Source organism: Primulina tabacum, chromosome 10 (assembly GCF_025594145.1).
Source record: "Primulina tabacum isolate GXHZ01 chromosome 10, ASM2559414v2, whole genome shotgun sequence".
NCBI classification, from domain to species: domain Eukaryota; kingdom Viridiplantae; phylum Streptophyta; class Magnoliopsida; order Lamiales; family Gesneriaceae; genus Primulina; species Primulina tabacum.
Genome location: NC_134559.1, coordinates 7,074,265 through 7,094,309, shown reverse-complemented (window position 1 = coordinate 7,094,309; position 20,045 = coordinate 7,074,265). Strand labels below are relative to the sequence as shown.

At 32.0% G+C, this 20,045-nt stretch overlaps 3 protein-coding genes across 5 annotated transcripts; 1 reads left to right on the top strand and 2 right to left on the bottom strand.

Annotated features, from left to right (window-relative positions):
* Positions 1 to 10,902: 10,902 nt before the first annotated feature.
* LOC142504772 (dehydration-responsive element-binding protein 3-like) lies at positions 10,903 to 11,798 on the bottom strand. The gene has a single exon (XM_075617572.1). It carries the CDS (start codon positions 11,642 to 11,644, stop codon positions 10,904 to 10,906), a length of 741 nt encoding a protein of 246 aa, XP_075473687.1. The 5' UTR covers positions 11,645 to 11,798; the 3' UTR covers position 10,903.
* A 2,922-nt stretch (positions 11,799 to 14,720) lies between these two features.
* Positions 14,721 to 17,873, top strand: LOC142504769 (thioredoxin-like fold domain-containing protein MRL7L, chloroplastic). 3 transcript variants are annotated; one of them, XM_075617570.1, is made up of 6 exons: positions 14,721 to 14,943; positions 15,295 to 15,495; positions 15,584 to 16,107; positions 16,939 to 17,020; positions 17,094 to 17,205; positions 17,279 to 17,873. In XM_075617570.1, exons 2-6 carry the CDS (start codon positions 15,298 to 15,300, stop codon positions 17,413 to 17,415), a joined length of 1,053 nt encoding a protein of 350 aa, XP_075473685.1. In that variant the 5' UTR covers positions 14,721 to 14,943; positions 15,295 to 15,297; the 3' UTR covers positions 17,416 to 17,873. The 3 variants fall into 3 exon arrangements, with proteins under 3 accessions (XP_075473685.1, XP_075473683.1, XP_075473684.1); XM_075617568.1 differs by having other exon boundaries at positions 14,722 to 14,881; XM_075617569.1 differs by having other exon boundaries at positions 14,723 to 14,885.
* A 412-nt stretch (positions 17,874 to 18,285) lies between these two features.
* LOC142504770 (uncharacterized) lies at positions 18,286 to 19,914 on the bottom strand. Its single transcript, XM_075617571.1, has 2 exons — positions 19,566 to 19,914; positions 18,286 to 19,339 (listed from the first exon to the last, which is right to left on the bottom strand). Exons 1-2 carry the CDS (start codon positions 19,698 to 19,700, stop codon positions 18,692 to 18,694), a joined length of 783 nt encoding a protein of 260 aa, XP_075473686.1. The 5' UTR covers positions 19,701 to 19,914; the 3' UTR covers positions 18,286 to 18,691.
* Positions 19,915 to 20,045: the final 131 nt, after the last annotated feature.

The following is a 20,045-nucleotide window of genomic DNA, read 5'->3' as shown; positions in this document are numbered from 1 at the left end:
GTTAAATGCTTAACTGACACGAAGATAGATTTTTGGGTTATTCACAAAATTATCTAGGTTGACCCCTCCCATCTTACCTATTGGCAGGACGGGCCAGCTGAAATCTCTCCATTATTCAAGGAGAGATGAGCCGGTATGTCATTTTAATGGTCGAAATATTGACAACTCAATCACTTATTTTTACGTGGTTAAACGAATTTATTCCCTTTATATACTCGGTGATTTGGACTTGACACACGATATTTTCTAAAATGTGTTAAATTTATGGCCAACCAAACTCAGTTAAGTTCATTTCACCGAAGAAGCAGCGGCCGAGATTTACATGTACTAGTAAAAAATACACACGCGTTACATATTTTATTATTATTTTAAAATTGATTAAATAATATTAAACAATTAACACGAAATTATTTATTTTATTATTATTTTAAATTTGATTAAATAATATTAAACAATTAACACGAAATTATTTTCAATTTAGAAGAGTTGTTCGATTTAAAAGGGAAATTTTGTTTAGATTTTTTTTTATGTAAAATATTGAGTGACTTGAGAAGGTTTTTAATTAATAGAGTAAGAAGAGTAATTATGGAATTAAATATTTTGGTGTCTTCTAAGGTAGTGTTTATAATTCTCCCAATAAAATGTAAGTCGTTTTTTGTTGTATATTATCAATAATCTTGTTGGGTGCAATAATTGTCCTTGTTTGGTAGAGCGATCGAACCGTGGTGTTTGAGCTGATGTGCGGTTTAAAAGATTTGAGTTGCAACATTACTACTAACTATAACTTTTGATAAAACGATAAGCACTCGATCCTACGATTCTTTTTCTCAATTTTTAAGAATCGGGCTCTTATAATTTGACGGGATAGTTTGGAAAAAGACTTGGTATATCTTTTCATTACATCATAGTACGGATATTGCCAATTGTCATGTCCATTTGGACCCTCGTAATACATTATTTGACCAACAATTATTCTCCACGTTTCTCTAGTCTCCCTCCTTTTTTTTTTTTAATGTTATTCATTAATGTATTGACATCAATTAATCAAGTAAAAAATTATTTAAAATCTCATAAAATTTTAAATGAATCAAATTTAAACTTTGTACTTTTTTAATTAAATAACAAATAATTAACGTTTTATTATTAGATTAAACAATGTAATAATAATAAATAAATAAAGTTGGGCCATTATTTTGTAACAAAGGGAATATTAATTAAACTCCAAAATTAAATATTTTCTTGAGCATATATACCGTCACAATAGTGGTTGTCTTTTATGTTTCCCAGCTCAAATTTCAATTAATTTAGTTCTTATGAAGATCAATTATTATTGGCTAAACAAAAGAATTAACTAATATTTATTTGATTGTAATAAAATGTAAAGTAGTTCTCTTGTGAGACGATTTTACGAATCTTTATCTGTGAGACGGGTCAATCATACCGATATTCATAATAAAAAGTAATAATCTTAGCATAAAAAATAATATTTTTTCATGGATGACCCAAATAAGATAACAGTCTCACAAAATACGACCTGTGAGACCGTCTCACACAAATTTTTGCCTAAAATATAATAGTTATTAGCGTTTTAACTTAATATTGTACATATTTAGATCAATGATAAAAATTATCAGACTTAGTTTCAGGAATCTACGGACCCCTTAGAACTTCTCACGGCAACTCCTGAAATTTCCCGACTTCTCAGATATACTCTACGCGACTCGGATCCGGAATTATATAAAATCTTCTCCGCTCGGAAAAAATTTTTTTTATGGTCCTTGCATGATGGATGATCGGAATTGTTACGAATTCATCGGATAATCAAAAAATAAATTCAATTACTCAATTTTTTGTGGGATGGCACGTGAATTGACTCAAAGTGCAACGTGAAAAATTAAATGAAAATTGGACAAAAAGTCATGTCCGCCGCGAAGGCCCCAACAGGCCAATACTCCTCAAGGCCACCGCACATATGATATCCACCGCCCTAAAAATGTGTGCCCTACAAATATATTCTTAGTACCCAATAATACATTCTTCCTTGAACTTAACTATTTTAGGTCACATTCATAGTATACCCATTTATTTTAATATATATTTTATTTTTAATGTCTTGTCATGGGTCCATGCATATATAAATACGACTGTATAATAGATTCGTTTAACAACCTTAATCTTTATTAATCTTACGAAAATAGCTAACTACGAGACACTCTTACGTGTCTATCTGTTGGTGCTGCTGTTTTACATCCTTTAGAGAAGAAGAAATGATGGTTTGATGTCTTCCTTTAAGCTAGATGGTTGATCAAGAAAGCACTGCCCAAAAGTGCTCATTGAGCCTGTCACCAATGGCTAAGATCCTTTCCTCACTTGTGAAGCCTCGTTTCATAAATCCAAATATAGAATGTTATGGTTATAACTTTAGCCAATATTAACCAATTTATACCTTGCTTTTTAATTCATTTGGGATAGGCCCATAGGGATATCACATTTACCACACATTATATGTACATAGATGCCACTAAAAAAACCTATAGTTTAATTATTCCCTCTTAAATGGACAAAATTAGGCCTTATATGATTTCCTTTGATTTTTATATAAAATTGTATTTATTTTTTTCTTTATTTTTATAAGCAAATGCATGGCTTTTAAAATCAATGTACTTGTCTTCTTTGTTTCATCTATTTGTAAATAATAGCTTCTATTAAGATTTATTAGATCATATTATAAAAAAATCAATAACATATCCTATATTTTTCTTAAAATCTTAATTCTCAAGTACTTAACTAAAATCATTTTCAAGCAAAGATAAAATATTAAAATGATTGTCTGTCATTTTTTTAGTATTTTCTTTTAACATATTGTGTGGAGCCTGATAATTTTATGTGGAGTAGGTCTCTTGTGAGACGGTCTTATGAATATTTATCTGTGAGACAGGTCAACCCTATCGATATTCATATTAAAAAGTAATACTCTTAGCATAAAAAGTAATATTTTTTATGGATGACCCAAATAAGATATTGTCTCACAAAATACGACCTGTGAGATCGTCCCGCAGAAGTTTTTGTCTTTTATGTGAGGCCATGAGAGTATTTTTAGGTTTTTGGCATACATGTTTTGTTGCCAACAATCACTTAATTGTGTGTACGATTAAGAGAAAAAAATAAGAATTTTTTTTAAGAGGATGAGTTCTTGTAATTCGTTTTGTAATATCGGTTTCATAATATTGGAAATTCGCAACAATCCAAGACAACTATCATGTTTAGGACGAACTACTATAAATCTTGTGTGTTTCTTGTGTTTTATTAGTATTATTTCCAATTGTTATATCAATAGTGGAAATTTGCATTCATCCATCTTGTATTTATTGTATTTGCACTTAGCTCTTTTATCGAGTGCAAAAATTATAATATGCAATCAGGGGAAAATCTAACATCTTGGTTCAGACAATAATATATGATAATTAATAAATCAAAAAATATATTATAGAAAAAACTATTAAGAACCATAAAAAGTATCTTACAATTGGTCTTTTCGAGTCTTCATATTTAGAAAATTTTCCACAATAGTTTTATTATCAACGGTTAGAAATATTTGTCTCTACATAGAAAATGAGCTATCATCCATTCAATCATTATTCATTTGATTGAAAAATCAAATTTTCTATAAGCTCGGTCGCAACTGATAAAATTAATATAAAATATATTATTGTTAGAAATTTTATTATTTATTTAAAAGTAATTTATTGGGATTGTATAGTAATGTATGGCAGATTTTTTTCAAAAATAAAAATAAACTATATAACAAATGATATAAGATGTTTAAGTTTAGAATTTTAAAAAATCCACATGCAATAATTTAACTATTATTAAGATAATTTACTATTTTTATAACTCCAAACACAGACTTAAATGTCATGCCCCGTGACTCGGGATTGACACCGGCGTTGTTTAACAATCACACAATCGAAACAACAAGCCTTTGTAGTACAGTGTAAACCGAAACCAGTTTATAGATCATAATTTAAACGATAATAACATTGTCTTTACAAACCCAAAATCTCAAAAACAACAGAATTTAATGCGGAAACGTAAAAAGTGAACAATAATAATAAACTTAAACTTAATCTAATTCTCGAACATTCATCATTCCCAGAATTGTTCAGACTCTTCCTCCTTGAGTTCTTCTTCAAGCTTATTTGGGAAGGGTTGTAAGGGGGGTGAGTATTTGGGAATACTCAGCAAGTGGTGGCGTATCGAGCACAACATAAAAATTTTACAACATTTTCGAAAATAACACATAGTTACATCATGCTTTTCATAATCGTAACATCATATTCATATCATAACAGCACTGCGATTTTTCCACCTTCTATGATTTACTGATATCAGTCCCTAAGTTTTAATCCTCTAAGGGGGCGAGGCTATAAATGGTTCTATCCCACCGTGAATGGCCATATGTTGGAATTCCACCCATTTTCGGGGAATCCTCACAGTGCCAACACATACACGTACCAATATAAAAAAACGCATGAACAGAACGACGGTGCTCGACCGTATTTTTAAAACAACAAAACGAACACATGCATACTCTGGAAGTTTAATATTTAAAACAGCCCACTCATCGTATTTTTAATTGCTAAAAACGTCGAGAGCACGATGCTAGACTTGGATCACTTCTTGTTTTTAGATCGGGCAGCACTTCGGCTTGAATTCTTGGACGACCTTGGGACGAATTTCGAGCAGAGTTTGGCAATGGAGAAGCTGCTGAATTTCGTGACTTTCAACAAGAAATTTCGAAATTTAGGGTGTAGGGAATGCTAGGCTTGATGTTGTATTTATAGGAGAGTAGAAGGGAGTTAATTATGGCACTCAAATCATGCCCAAAATTGGCCTAAATCTCACATTTTTGGCTCCAAAATCCTTCCATGGGTGCTGATTTTTCTACCAAAACGAGTTCCCCACAATCCTAATCTAATGGCTCGAAAATGAGGTGAAAGGAGGGGAGGATTTGCTTCCTTTCTTGTTATTTTCGAAATTTGTTAGAATTGTGTATGCCTTATTCCATCTAAATTGCATGCTATTCCAAATCTTGTAAATTTCCTTACATATTTTCGAAAATATACATATTCATGAGTAGGGATATAGAAAATTGTATTTTCAAAGTATCACAAAATAATCCTTTGCATATTAAATATTTGTATATCCAAAATGTTATAAAAAAATAATCCCACTTAAAATATATACACCTAAAATTTGTAACTCATCAAACTTAAATTTGCCTAGTTGGGTTTTCACACATATGGCAACGACCTCTAATTATTGCGTCTTTCCAATTAGAAATATGATCTTCCTCTTCCTCCGTCATAAAAAACCAAATTACGAGTAAGGAGAAAAATAAATAACTAAATGATGTGACAATAAAGTAAATGAAAACCATCAATTTGGGAAATTAAATATATATTTAATGTAGGATATTAACATTATAATTAAAATTATTTTATATATATCCCTATTACTACAGTATGAAATTATAACATTCTGAAATATATCTTTTCATAGTTTCCTTGAATATAAATTTGACAGAGACCGGGCTTGTAGCTCAATGATCTCACCCCTTGTCGGATTAATCGGTTTATCGGGTTCGATCGCTCCTCCTCGCTTGAGTTGTAATAAAAATATATATATATAAAATTGACATATCTGTTGAAACTATTTAGTGACAGGTTGAAAACATGAGAATTTCTCTTTCAAACTATTTGCCGACAAATTGATGGCATAGACCAAATTTAAGAGGGGTTGTGAAAAAAATATGATTGATTTTAGACATCTAATCAATGAATTTTAAAAATTGAGGGGAGCGGGCACCCACCCGCCCTCTCCTTGGCTTCGTATATACTCATATTAAGCCTTCGTAATACATCATAATAAGAAAATTGCGATTATTGTAGTGTATATTTGCTTGTTTACAATTTTAATCATCTATAGCTGTCAAATTTCAATCTTATTCATTTATCTTGTGTTTGTATATATGATGCTATTGTGACGCTGACTTGAAGTTGATTCGTCGCTTAAGTGTACGATATGACATAGAAAATAAAAATTACATAGAGACAAATATACATGTTGAAAAATTACAAATTTCAATGATGTCGATGAATTATGTGATGGCCCCTTATGCTGGGTTTTATTCAAAGTTCAACTATATTTTCTCAAAAACTTTTGAGAGCCGCAAATCTTGAAGAGTTTGTAATAATTGTGGAAAAATTCCATCTCAAAAGTTTAATAATTACTTGGACTAAAGTGTAGCTGGATCACATAACACCAAAATATGCCCTTTTACGAGTTTTACTAATTTATTGGGGAATAATTTGTCACGAAAAAGTATATATACTATCCTGTGTTTGACTCGAGTTTTACGAATAATTGAAATTAAAAAATAGTTATGTAATCCTCTTTCTCTTTATGATCAAGAGGTGTAGGGTAATCAATTTTATTTATAGTATCTTGATTTTTTATAGTATCAATTATATACTAATAATTTTACTAATTATAATCCATAAAAAAATCATCCCTTTCTCATCATAAATTGCATGCTGATTGACTTAATTAGCATAGTTTATGTATGAAAATTTACTATTTGTGTGAAGAACAACAAATTCATGGCTTGCAATTAATCTTAGAAATAACAAATTTGAAGAGAAATTTGGCATTCAAAGTAAGGGACACAATAAGCCTTTTTGTATGGCACTCTTTAATTATACACATGAATAATACAAATATTAGTTTGTGGGGGAAAAAAAAGGTGCAAGAAGGTGGAAGGAGACGAATTTCCCATCCGTCACTAAATACAAAATGGAGGGGACAATATTAGATAGGATAAAATATTTTACTTTCTTTAATCAACTAACTCAATCGCTTTTTTACCACTTCAATTCTGTTGCACCATATGTGGGCAAAAACATGTGTGAGACGGGCTCACGGGTCGTATTTTGTGAGACAGATATCTTATTTGGGTCATCCATGAAAAAGTATTACTTTTTATTCTAAGAGTATTACTTTTTATTGTAAATATCGGTAGGGTTGATCCGTCTCACAGATAAAAATTCGTGAGACCGTCTCACAAGAGACCTACTCCCATATGTGTATCATCGATCGGGACCATCTCCTAATTGAATTCGTACAAAAATATTGTAATTTCTGCACTAAACGTAAAATCCAACTACTCCAATCCATTTAAGTAATATTCTCGCAATAATCCTAATTATTTGGTAATATCAGGTGTTAGTCGATTATCCGACTATAAAAAAACTAACTAAAATTGCAAAAATAAAAATAAAATATCATACCGAAATTGATTTGTTACTAAATGAAGGAGCGGAATTACAATGAGATCAACTTGCAAGTTGAATATATGTGACAATTTTTTTCATTTTTACGTAACTCATGATATTCTATATGTTTTTTGAGCAAAAAACAAAGATTTATTCATGTCATAGGGGATGTAAATGAGACTATGACATATGGATAAATCCTTCTCACATGATTTTAGGAATTTTTAATTATTTCAATACGAAATTGAAGTATTAAAAGTGTTTTTATTTTTACCCATGATTTAAAATTTATTACTAATATATTAATATATGTTAATTGACAATGTTTTTCGTTGATGTACTAAAAAGCCTAGCAAACTAGGGAGACAAGTAGGTCTAACTCCCATTTCGTGGCTTTCGGCCGACAGAAGACATTGAATGACTTTAATATTCGGGGATTGTATCTCTACTATTTATCATTAGCATGATAAAAATAATAAATAATAATAGCCTACACAAGATGTCTTAGTTGATTAAGCGTTTAAAAGACGGAGTCAAATGATCATGAGTTTAATTCTCCGTTTTCATATTTTTTTTGGGTTGAATACATGACATAAGGTTTGTTTAGTGCAATTTATCTGGCTGACATAGTATTATAGCTATTGTGTTAAGCATGAGGGTTTATACAACGTGCACTCGAAAGATAATGGATGCAGATTCAATTTCAAAAAATAAATAAATAAAAATAATATGAACATGTAACATAAAAAATATTATGTTAAATTGAATTAATTATTTTTTTAAAAAAATTGATCAAATAATTTTGTGAAATATTGAATAATTTTAAAAATTAAATGGTTTAAAATTTTTAATTTGATATGTGTTGGGAATTGAATAATTGTTTATGTTAAAAGAGCCGTCAATACATAACGTTTGGATGCCATATTGTACGATTTAAAAAATACATAATTTACACTATTATCGCTATTTATAAATTTTGATAATACGACAAACATTCGATCTTACCGTATACGTGTTGCTTCACTAGTTTATAAATTATATTTTAAGGCTACGAGTTTTATGATAGTTTCACTTTATTCATGGATATTTGCAAGTGAAATGAGAAACACGTATCTAGTAGCATAGAGGCAGACTTATGTTGCAGCACAACCCTTGGATTCTCGTGGGGCCACTCTCAACGAGGGATCGAACGGTTATTATCGGTCATCTGGGTTTACCAAAAATAGAAAGTTCTTTGAGCCCCAAAGCAAAATAGCATAGATAAGTTTGAGGAAAAAAATTTGCGCTAACGAATGTGTTTGTTATAATTGATTTTCAAATTTATGATTTCGTTTTAAATTTTAGACTTTGATGCTAGATAAGATATACATTCTACTAGTTTTAAGAAAGAGTATGTCTCTTATGAGACGGTCTCACGAATCTTTAACTGTGAGACGTGTCAATTTTACCGATATTCACAATAAAAAGTAATACTCTTAGCATAAAAAGTATTATTTTTTCATGAATGATCTAAATAAGATATATGTCTCACAAAATACGACCCGTGAGACCGTCTCACACAAGTTTTTGCTTTTAAAAAATTAGAAAGTATAACTTATTGTTTGTATGGTTTTAGATAATAATTATCAAATGAAACAAGTCATGAGATTGAGTATTTAAATTAATTTGTGATATTTCAAAAGGGGTCGAATTAAAATGTTAGTGATATTTTAAGGGTGATAAAATACACTTTGAAATGTTTTAAAATTAAAACATACGAGATTTAACTTGTGATGCATTGGGAATTTATTTTTAAATTCATGACAAAAGTACCAAGTTTTGTGATCATAAATAGAGTAGATTGTTATGTCCTAAATGCATATAAAACTAAAAATTAATTTAGTGATATAATCTATAGTATCCTAATTATAGAATTATTTTATGTTGATGGCAAAAAAATTATATTTTGTGTATGTATAATTTTGTTTTTGACCAAAGAGTATTTATATTTTAATCAAGTGTATTATGTATATTACAAAAATTAATCAATCGATGCTCGAACGGAAACTCATATGAAATTATCTGACGAATCAATTTGTGATACGAGTCTCTTACTCGATCCCACAAATGAAAAAATATTATTTTTATGATATAGAGTATCATTTCACTCTAAATATGGAGCAAGTTGACTAATCTTATGAATATAAATTTTTAGACTGTCTCAAAAAAAACCTAATAGCAAAATAATTAGTCTATTGGATGGACGGAGTTGCCATTTATTTGCTCACTTTTTTTCTCAACCTCGTGATAATTTGAAATGTTGAAATGAAAATAAATTTCAAATTAATTCACGTCGCTCGCAAATACGTGACTTTTAGTACTCGTGTTTGAATGCTTTCACCCACTTCATTTTATTTCAGCTATAACGTAAATTATAAAAGAAATATAAACGTTGCAATTATAATAAATAATAGCAAAGAAAACAAATAATCTTGTGCGCAATCAAGGATAATAGTTGCGGATTTCGTCGTCATAAAAAATATATTATTAGTTAATACAATTTTATTTAAGGGGAAAATTTCATTTATGATCCTATATGTTTTCATCTTTCAATTTTGTTCATGAATATTATTAAATTTTAATTTTAGTCATATATATTTTGATTTTATAAATTTTAATATTTTTTTGAAAATATTGATTTGACATTATATATATATATATATATATATATAATAAAAGTAAGTTAGACTGGTGTCATTCTTGTTGTCGTACCAAACATACGTACAACTTGTTTTTATTTAATATGCATTAATTGTAGATATACTATTTCAACAGTTTCTCCAATTGGACACTCCACATATATATAGATAAGATCACAAATTATTTTACTATTTTCCAAAAAGTTTCAAATTCAAAATGGGAAAAGTGCAAAGTGCATTAGGGGAAAAAAAAAAAAAAAAATTCGATCTTCTGTAGAAGAGGCACAAACAAACATTGTAGCTTTAAATTCAATTCCGGTAATCTAATTAGTTAATATTAGATTTTATAAATGATATTTGAATTTTTTAAATAAAAATAAAAGTGTGTATTTAAATTTAAAAAACAAAAAACAAAAATATAATATTAGTATCATGTAAGGATAAAGTTGGAAAAAAAGTTGATGTCCTTCTTAGGTGGTTACTATCATGTCCTCAACCTTAATAAGATATACTAGTGCACCGACGCACGCGTTGCATGCTTGTATAATATTTTTTATAATTAATTTGATTTATATTTAAATAAGGATCAAAATATAACTATAAGAAATAGTGAGGGACTACACTGTAATTTTGATATATAAATTAAAAAATAAAAAAATAAAAAAAATAATCTCAATAAGAATTGAACATATAACCTAAACTTCAATAAACAACGACTCTATCCGCTAAACTATATATAACTTGCATTAAACTTTTAACATTTTATTAATATATATAATTATTATTAACGAAAAATATTCATTCTTCCATCACAAAAACATACAATTGAATCGATTAACGAGAAATATTCCTTCTTCATTTTTTTTTAAAAAAAACCACAATTAAATCAGTTCACCGACAATGATTCCATAACAAGTCGTCAAAATTGAGGGACATCTTGTCATAATTTTCCATCAAATTATTATTATTTTCTCCGAAGAAACCCCCACGGTCTCCAAAACTCTGCAGGGATGGGTTGCTGTAAAAATCCCACTCCAAATCATCCGCCAACACGAAGTCACCCGCAGTCTCCACCGAGTACTCCAAGCCCGTGCCAAGAATCGGCAGCTCCACTATCTCGCCTAGCTCCTCCGACGTCGAGGACAGCGTCATCAACGACGTAGTCGATGAAGACGACGCCAAAGACCGCTCCTCGCTACGGCTATGGCAGTGGTGCAGGTGGAGGTGGAGGTTCTCCATATGAGCAGCCTTGGTAGCCGCGGCCTGTACGTCCGACGGGGAGCGAGTGACCGGGCGGGGTAACATGTGAGCTGTCTCCGGGAAGTTGAGGATGGCGGAATCCCCCTTGATAGCCAGGGCAGCAACGTCGTGGGCACGTGCTGCCATTTCCGGGCTGGCGAAGGTCCCCAACCAGATTCGAGACCTCTTCTTCGGCTGCCGGATTTCCGAAACCCACTTCCCCCAGGCCCGCATTCTCACACCTCTATACACAGGATGCTTGCTGGCACTCTTTCTTCCCCCTCCCAGCTGCTCCGAGCTCCCATCAATCTCTCTGTTTCTCTTCACAGCACTCGACTGCAGTTGGTGAGAGCTTTGCTCAAGCCCGAACGAATCCCAGTGTCGATTCGCCATCCAGAATCGGTCACTATAAATAGCTCAAAATGAATGTTAGCTCGAGTCAGTATACGATGACCAATATTGATCATCAACGCTGAAGCAAATCAACTAAACTGACAAGTGTGCAGAAGAAATAATATAATAGCGTAAAAATTATATATTACATGAATGGTAGGTTTAGGGGTATTTATATGTGAGATTTCGCGTTCGTACGTGTGGGTATATATCGTACGAATCGAGTGAGGCCCGAGGAAAATTAAGACGAGACAGCTGGTTTCTTTTCGTTTGTCCCCGATTTCATTTTATATTTAGTATTTAAGATAAAACTAGGTGCATGTAAAGGAGAAAGGAGAGGTCTCTCACTATCGACCGAGGCTTTTAATTTTTTTTCTCCCGGTTTATAAAATTATATGTCATGAATAATGTTTTCCATTAACAACTATATACAATTTTGCAAATTAAGGAGATTTAAAGAGGAGTTGATCATATTGAGATTGTATTTCGACTCGATTTTTACTATTTATGAATATCCCCGACCCCGAAGTCATAAGTTGAAACAAAGTTTCTCAAAATTATATCAGCACAATGTTAAAAAAACATCAATTTTAAATAAACAATAATCGATGAGTTTCGTGACTTCTGAAAAAAAAAATTAAAACAAAAAATATTGAAGTTATTAGATAAAACCAAATATCGACAAGTTACAAGATTAAAACTCAAAATATGTCAATTTAAATTTCTAAAATTGTAATTTTTCCATATATATATATGTGAGTGTATTGTTAAAAAAACTTTATAGGACTAAATATTTGATGTTTTACCAAAAGTTATAACTGATAATAATGATGCAAATCAAATCTTTTAAACAGTAGAACAGTTCAACCGTCACGTTTCTATTGCTCTACCAGTAGGAACAACTATTTCACTTAACAATCTTCATCACAAAAATTATATCAATTGCAATCAATGAGAATCGAACTCATGATCTTGACTCTCATAACACTTGTTGGGATCATAAAATAGTTTACACGGGGGTAATGAACTTTTTTAAAATATTTTGCAAAACTATAAAGCTTTTCAAACCATGATACTTTGACTGTTATACAGTTTAAAATATTTGAATTGCATTGTTACCACCCGTTGTAGTTTTTAGTAAAACGACAAGCATTCAGTTCTTTAATTGATATTAGAGCCAAAGTTATGAGTTTGATTCCCATTGATTTGAAAGTAGTAAAATTATTGAGAGTAGGATTGCTGGAGTGCAATAATTGTCCATGCTAGGAGAGCGATTGAACCGTGGTAATTGAGCTTTTATACAATTAAAAAAATTGAGTTGTACCATGTTGATCCAATTTTCTCTTATTTTGCTTAGTTATCATAATTAGCCCAATTAAAGAATATGAAAATGAAAGCAAAATAAGAACATGTGTAATTTTAACGTGGTTCGGTACAACCAATCTTCATCCATAAGAGCACGCCTAGTTATCAAGTAAATCTACTAAATATTAATAATTACAATCATACAAAAATTATTCAAATAAAAGACTCTCACTCTTTTAATGACATACATTAAGTAGACTTCACCAAACGAGCATCATTTGTCTTCAAACCCACCTTAATTGGACGCCTTCCAAATTGCATATTGTTCTCTTCCGAGAACGCCGCGTTTTTCTCCCGAGGAATGAATCACGATGCTCAGAATATGTGTGCATTACCAGCAATTGAAAATGTCGAAATTAGAATGAATAAGGTAAAACAGTCAGTATTGGTCATATTTTCAAAATATTGAGAGTCCCTCACTATTTCTTATAATTATATTTTTTACTCATCATTTAAATATAAACCAAATAAATTATAAAAAATATTGTACAAGTACGCAACACTACACTAGTAATTAATTAATTTTAACATTTTTAATTAATTATGCGTAAATTAATAAATAATATAACATATATTTTTATAAATTCAGAAATATCGGTAAAGATAAAGATATATATTAGTATTTTTTTTGGCAAAGATATATTAGTAATTTCGAAAATTTTGGAAGGGAGATTATAGAATATTTTATAGGTGGATTATAAATTTTTATAACTATTATAATGCATGTTATTTAAAAAGATCAAAGTTATTTATTAAACTAGATGATATTTATTTGAGTAGATCTCTTGTGAGACGGTCTCACGAATCTTTATCTGTGAGACATGTCAAACTTATCGATATTCACAATAAAAAGTAATACTCTTAGCATAAAAAGTAATATTTTTTCATCGATGCCCCAAATAAGATATTCGTCTCATAAAATACAACCCGTGAGACCATCTCACACAAGTTTTTACCTATTTAATAATATTGAATATATAAAGTAGATCGTGGAATAGAAATTGAATCTCATTAATTTAGAAAACGTTTATTTGGTTTCTACTATTTTAACATTAATTTTCTATTAACATTAATTTATTTAAAATAACTCATTACTTTGAGAAATATGGGTGTTTGAATTCATTTTCCAAACACTAAATATTTCTATTACTTTTTCATTGATTTTTAAATACCGTGTATAAATGTACAACTTTTAAAAGAAAGCATGCTTCCATTAATTTCTAAAAGTTTTTAGAAATTAACAACATATTTTTGATATAATATTTTCGCTCGTATCAACATATATTATAACAAAATATTTTTCACATAAAAACGATACTTTTCACTAAAATCAACATATATTTTTTAAAATATAACTAACAAAAAAATGATATTACAGTAGTATAATTTGAACATTAAAAAAATATTTTTCAAAAGTCGAATACTTTTCGCTCGAATCATTATATATTACACAATATTTTTTCATTTCATAACTAACAAAAAAATGATACTTTTGTAATGAAAATAATACTTTTGATATAAAAAATAAATTTTTCATATATCAGAAACTTTACAATTCAAATCAATATATATTAAACAATATATATTAATAATTTAAAAATAATATTTTAAACATAAAAAATAATATTTCACAGCAAATTATTGTATGTAACGAAATGTCATTTATGTCCATTTACGAAATAGAAAAAAATTGCTTTTGGGGTAATTATGTGGCTGATCGAAACCTTATCCCATTGCACGCTGCCTCTTCTAAATAAACCTCGCCGAGTCCTGAAGCTACTTGCGGAAGGGAGGCGGTTCTATGACAGAAATGGCGAGTATCAGGTGTTGATTTATTGGCGGCCTTGGTGGCGGAGTTCTTGCGCGACGCCTGCGGGTCCTTAATCTTACCACTTTAGGAAAGAGCTTTATTTGACGCGTGCTAACTGATTCGTGTATGGGTCTTGTTGCTGATGCATCTTTAATGTTTGATAATTGGATTTGTTTCTTTCGGTTGAATTCTGAAATGGATATTCGTTTTAACTATAACTTTTGTGTAATTGATGCTACTTGTGATAAAGAGTAATGTAATTGAGTGAGAACATCACTGGCTATTGTGATACTGAAAGGGTCCTCGCGAGTAAATAGGAATTTGGAAATGGTAGAAACATAGTTGGGGGTAAATTTTTTGCTGAAAAGGCCATATCTTTTTTCTTTTAGATTGAATTAGCACTTGATACAATATTTTTCCAGAATAATTCATGATGCACGGGGGCCTTAGAGTTTCAGTTTGATTTAATATCTAGGAAATGGAATTGCTTCATTGTGCTTCAAGGCCACAAGCTTTCGCCACTTCTGTGAAAGAAGTGCATGAGATGAATTCTCCTTCGGTTTTCCGCGCTCCTCTTAGGTCAAGGAAAAGGCAAATAAACAATGTAGTTTCCTACCTTAGAATGAAGCCTTTTGGAGGCTTAATAACAAAAAAGCTTCTGTGTTCACCTAGAAGGGTATCTTTTTTCCTCCCTTTCCGTCGTTAGTTTTCCCCCTATTCTACCTATAAACATACATGGACTGTGTTTTGGATTGTGAGCACAGGGTGATGGCAGAAAAAGAAGTGGCATTGAAGTTTCAAAAATTGAAGAATTGCTTAGGCTCGGTGGAGGGCAAGAAGAGGAAGGGGATGAATCTAGTGGGAGTGAAGAGGATGTAAATGATGATTCCTTTGCTATGGATGAAGACGAGCGGAAAGAATGGAGGCGAAAGATTAGAGAAGTCATTGGTAGGATCCCTGATGTGGAAGAAGAGACAGATCTTGTGGAGAAGAGGAAGAAGATGCAAAAACTTTTGGCTGAATATCCACTTGTTGTTGAGGAGGATGATCCAGACTGGCCAGAGGATGCTGATGGGTGGGGCTTTAATTTAGATCAATTCTTCAACAAGATCAGCATCAAGAATGTCAAAAAGGATGATGATGAGAATTATGATAGTGAAAACGAAATGGTATGGCAAGATGATGATTATATTCGTCCTATAAAAGACATTACCACTGCAGAATGGGAAGAAGCTGTTTTCAAGGACATCAGTCCTTTGGTCGTTCTTGTCCATAATCGGTACAAAAGGTTTGCTCTTATACTCGCTTAACAATTTAAACTTTTTCTAGCACACGCTTGGTCTTGCTCTCTTGTTTTTGACTTTTTAGTAGAATTGATTTTTAGGACGCACAAGAAAAGCTGATATCCAATATTAGTTGGGTGAAGTAAAACTTTATTCCAAAAGAAAAGTTAGATGTCATGGAAACTGAATATGTGATTGCCATAGAGGAAAAATTTAGAAAATTTTGAAAGTCAGTGGTATAGACAATTATTTGCAAGCTTGGAAAGGAGGAAGAGTGCATTTTCAGAGGAACAAGAGGAAGTAAATGCTACCATGAGACAATATTAAGTGTTGAGATGCAGTCTGACAACAAGGCATTTATCTTTAAGCTGCATTCGGAAGCATGTTACATTGGATTTGAAAGAAATTTTGAAATTAATATTTTTGAAAATCAATTGATTTGAAATGACATGTAGTTGAGCAATTTTGATCTTTTAAAGTGTGAAAATATGGCTGACAAAGAAGTGGAATTTGAAATGCCTATGTGAACTCTTTACCCAAATGTATATAATGGATATGAGGTTTGAATTTGAAATCCACTATTTCCGAACCATTTATGCGAATGTGGCCTAAAGTGATCCCATTTAGCTACTTATTAGTTGGATGTCAATCTGTGTTAGTTTAAATTTAATAAGTGATGATTAGTGATGCAAGTTGGATGTCAGTTTAAATCTATTAGTTCTTATATGACAGATCACTTCATCGTCAGTTTAAATCTATTAGTTCTTATATGACAGATTGCTTTATCCTTGTGCAATTCTATATTTTCACTAATTATTGTAAAAAAATATCTGCAGCCCGAAGGATAATGAAAGGATCCGAGATGAATTAGAAAAAGCAGTGCACATCATATGGAACTGCCGGCTACCATCACCTAGAGTAAGTGAGCTTTTCCATTGATCAACATTTCGATCTTCCTCTCTGCCAGCTACTAATCAGCATTAGAAAACAGTGTGTTGCAATCGATGCTGTTGTGGAACTTGACTTGGTCTCTGCATTACGAGTCTCTATCTTCCCAGAACTCATTTTCACAAAAGCAGGAAAAATTTTGTACCGCGAGAAAGGTAAATCTTCCGTAATCTAGCAGTTGCATGCTTTTTGCTATGGCCTGAACGTTAATCTTCCATTTTTCTACAGCAATCCGAGCAGCTGATGAGTTATCAAAGATAATGGCATTCTTCTATTTTGGAGCGGCCAAACCATCTTGTCTGACCAGCATTGTGAACACTGAAGAAGCCATTCCTTCTGTTCGAGCGTCTTGTGAATCCAGTTGAAAAACCACACGGACATCTGATACTATCTTGACTATTGTTTCTGTTCAATATGGTGAAATGATTTGTTAGTGGTACTTATGAACTATGTTCTCGATCTCTTGAAATTTCATTGATACAAGTTTTGCCGAAACCTGTTAGAAGGCAACTTTCTCCTATATTAGCCGTCAGAAGAGTTGAAAGTACCAATCTTTTCCCTGCTTCGAGTGCTATGCAAAAAAGAGTTATGTTACCGGTGTGGCCGTGGGTGGAATTATGACTGCAAGAAGATCCATTGACGATGCCAGATTTGAGTCTCTCTGTGTTAGAACAGGCACATTATATAGTTTGTTATTGTTAGATACGAGTAATTCTTAATTCTGGAGAGTTTTAAGGTCTTCCATATTTCCTTTATATCTAGTTTATGAAAAATATGAAATATGTAAATGGCAAAATCGTTTCTGTCAAAGTAGCTTCTCTTTTTTTTTGGGCTGAAGTAGCATATTTGCCATGCTTGCGACATTACCATCTGACCATACTATCCATTGAATGGCGCCGCAGCCATTTTGCTTCACCTGAATTACTGAACCCAGCGGCTACCAATTCTTCAAATTTTGAGTGTGTTGACCTTAATTAAAGTTTTATATCTAAGCTGTCCCTTCTACCTGAGATCCACATAAATAACTACCTTCTCGATATCGAACTTTGGTATTTCTGTTTCGAGGGCGGCTACAAGATTAGTTGAGATGAGTTCATATGGATTACTCGTCTTCAAATCTCAATATCCCTTCGGTTCATAGATCGTCCTATTATGAGAAGTTATTCTTTTTCTCCCTGAAAATATATGGATGGACTCAATACCTAATGCATTGAATATTCCCAACAGCTATGCACTAAAAAAAACCTACAATGTAAACAAACAGCAATTTTCTTTTTCTAACAGATTCACGTGTCAATTCAAAGTTGAGTTCTTGCTAGCATTAGGTAGTTCCCAATTCTACAACTTTGTGAGATGAATCAGAATCTGCCAAGACATCCAACTAATAAGTAGCTAAATGGTGCAACAAATCTTCTGATATCCTTCTGCTGCTGATTTGAAGTTATGGATCAGACGTGCACAAATTTGCTTGAACAAAAGATGAACTAACTAAAAAACATCTATACTAAGAAAGATGGTTTTGTCCAAATATTACAAGCCAACAAAATCCGGGGTGACGGAACCAGTCTCTCGAACCCATGGAAGACTTTTAGGTTCCTCTATGTTTGTATACTTGTGGGTTGGATAGCAGCGGAAATGGCCTCATTCTCCATCACTAGAATCGAAAATTGGCAAATCCAAGAGGTGAAGATCAGGAAGCTTGATCAAGGGGGGTTTGCTAACAGGTTTTTGCTTTTCAGACGACTGTTCGCCGTCGCCTTCGGTTCTGGCCCCTTTCAAGATTGTACCTTTTACGATTCCACTAAAGAAATTAAAAGGGTTCTTCAATCCACTTTTGACTTTCAATAGCAGAGACACCTCTGATATTTGCCAAGCCACAGTGAGCAGTATCATGGTTGACACAAGGCAGTGTGTGATCAGATTCTGCCTCTTTACATTCCTCACCTCTTTGATTATCTCTTCTGTTTTATCCACTTCCGGACTCGATTTCACGACACCCTCTTCTTGCAATGAATCCAACTGTTCATTTCGCTTCTCTTCCTCTTTTGCTTTATCCACTCCTGGACTCAATCTCTCGACATATTCTTCTTGCGATGAATCCAACTGTTCTTTTGGCTTATCTCCTGTTTCATCCACTTCTGGACACCATTTCTCAAAACCTTCTTCTTGCAAAGGATCCCACTCATCATCATCTTCTTGCAATGAATCCCACTGTTCTTTTGGCTTCTCTCCTGTTCCATCCACTTCTGGACACAATTTCTCAACACCTTCTTCTTGCAATGAAGCTAACTGTGTGTTTTTTTTTGGCAACAACAAATTCATAAAACGAATAATTCTTTAACAGATGTTTGTAAATAATGCAAAAAAAGCGGCAGAACACCAATATGGCGTCCTGGTAAATGATTCAAGTTCTTGCTATACCAATAGATTTAAGCTAAGATCTGAACTCAAGAAAGCCATAAATGTCTTACAAAGATAATAACATGAAAAGAGAGAGATTATATAGAGTCGGCACCTGAGAAAGCAGCTGGACGAGAAGTTCTTTGGCAGTGGGTTTGTGCTCGGAGACTTGATGCTCCTCCATTCTCTCTTTAATTGCTTGCTTTGCTATCTCCACCTTATCGAATGACTCCATATGACATTTATCCATTCTTTCTTCTTCTTCTTCCTGTTCGATGATAATAACTAAAATCCTGCAGCTTCAAAATCTGTTGGTATATTTATAGTATGTGATGAATGTGCAGATTCCAGAAGATTATCGACTCCCAAGAAAAACGAAGACCACTGGACGGCTTCCACGCATTATGTGATTGGTTCTCTAAAACGGTCCATTCTTGTATTCAATCTCAATCTCAACTAAATGACTTGACTTACCCCGAATGCTTGGGGTTAGACTCTCGCTCTAAAATATAAATTAAATTTAAAATATTTAAATCTGATTTTTAATAAGTTATTTTATTAATTTTGTTTACATAATTAAAATTTTCATGTTTTT

Coding starts and splice junctions, on each gene's coding strand:
- LOC142504772 (XM_075617572.1), bottom strand. CDS start 11,644: ATGGCGAATCGACACTGGGATTCGTTCGGGCTTGAGCAAAGCTCTCAC.
- LOC142504769 (XM_075617570.1), top strand. CDS start 15,298: ATGGAATTGCTTCATTGTGCTTCAAGGCCACAAGCTTTCGCCACTTCT. Junction 15,496..15,583: donor TTCTGTGTTCACCTAGAAGG/GTATCTTTTTTC, acceptor TTGTGAGCACAG/GGTGATGGCAGAAAAAGAAG. Junction 17,206..17,278: donor AATTTTGTACCGCGAGAAAG/GTAAATCTTCCG, acceptor ATTTTTCTACAG/CAATCCGAGCAGCTGATGAG.
- LOC142504770 (XM_075617571.1), bottom strand. CDS start 19,700: ATGGATAAATGTCATATGGAGTCATTCGATAAGGTGGAGATAGCAAAG. Junction 19,340..19,565: donor TCGTCCAGCTGCTTTCTCAG/GTGCCGACTCTA, acceptor AAAAACACACAG/TTAGCTTCATTGCAAGAAGA.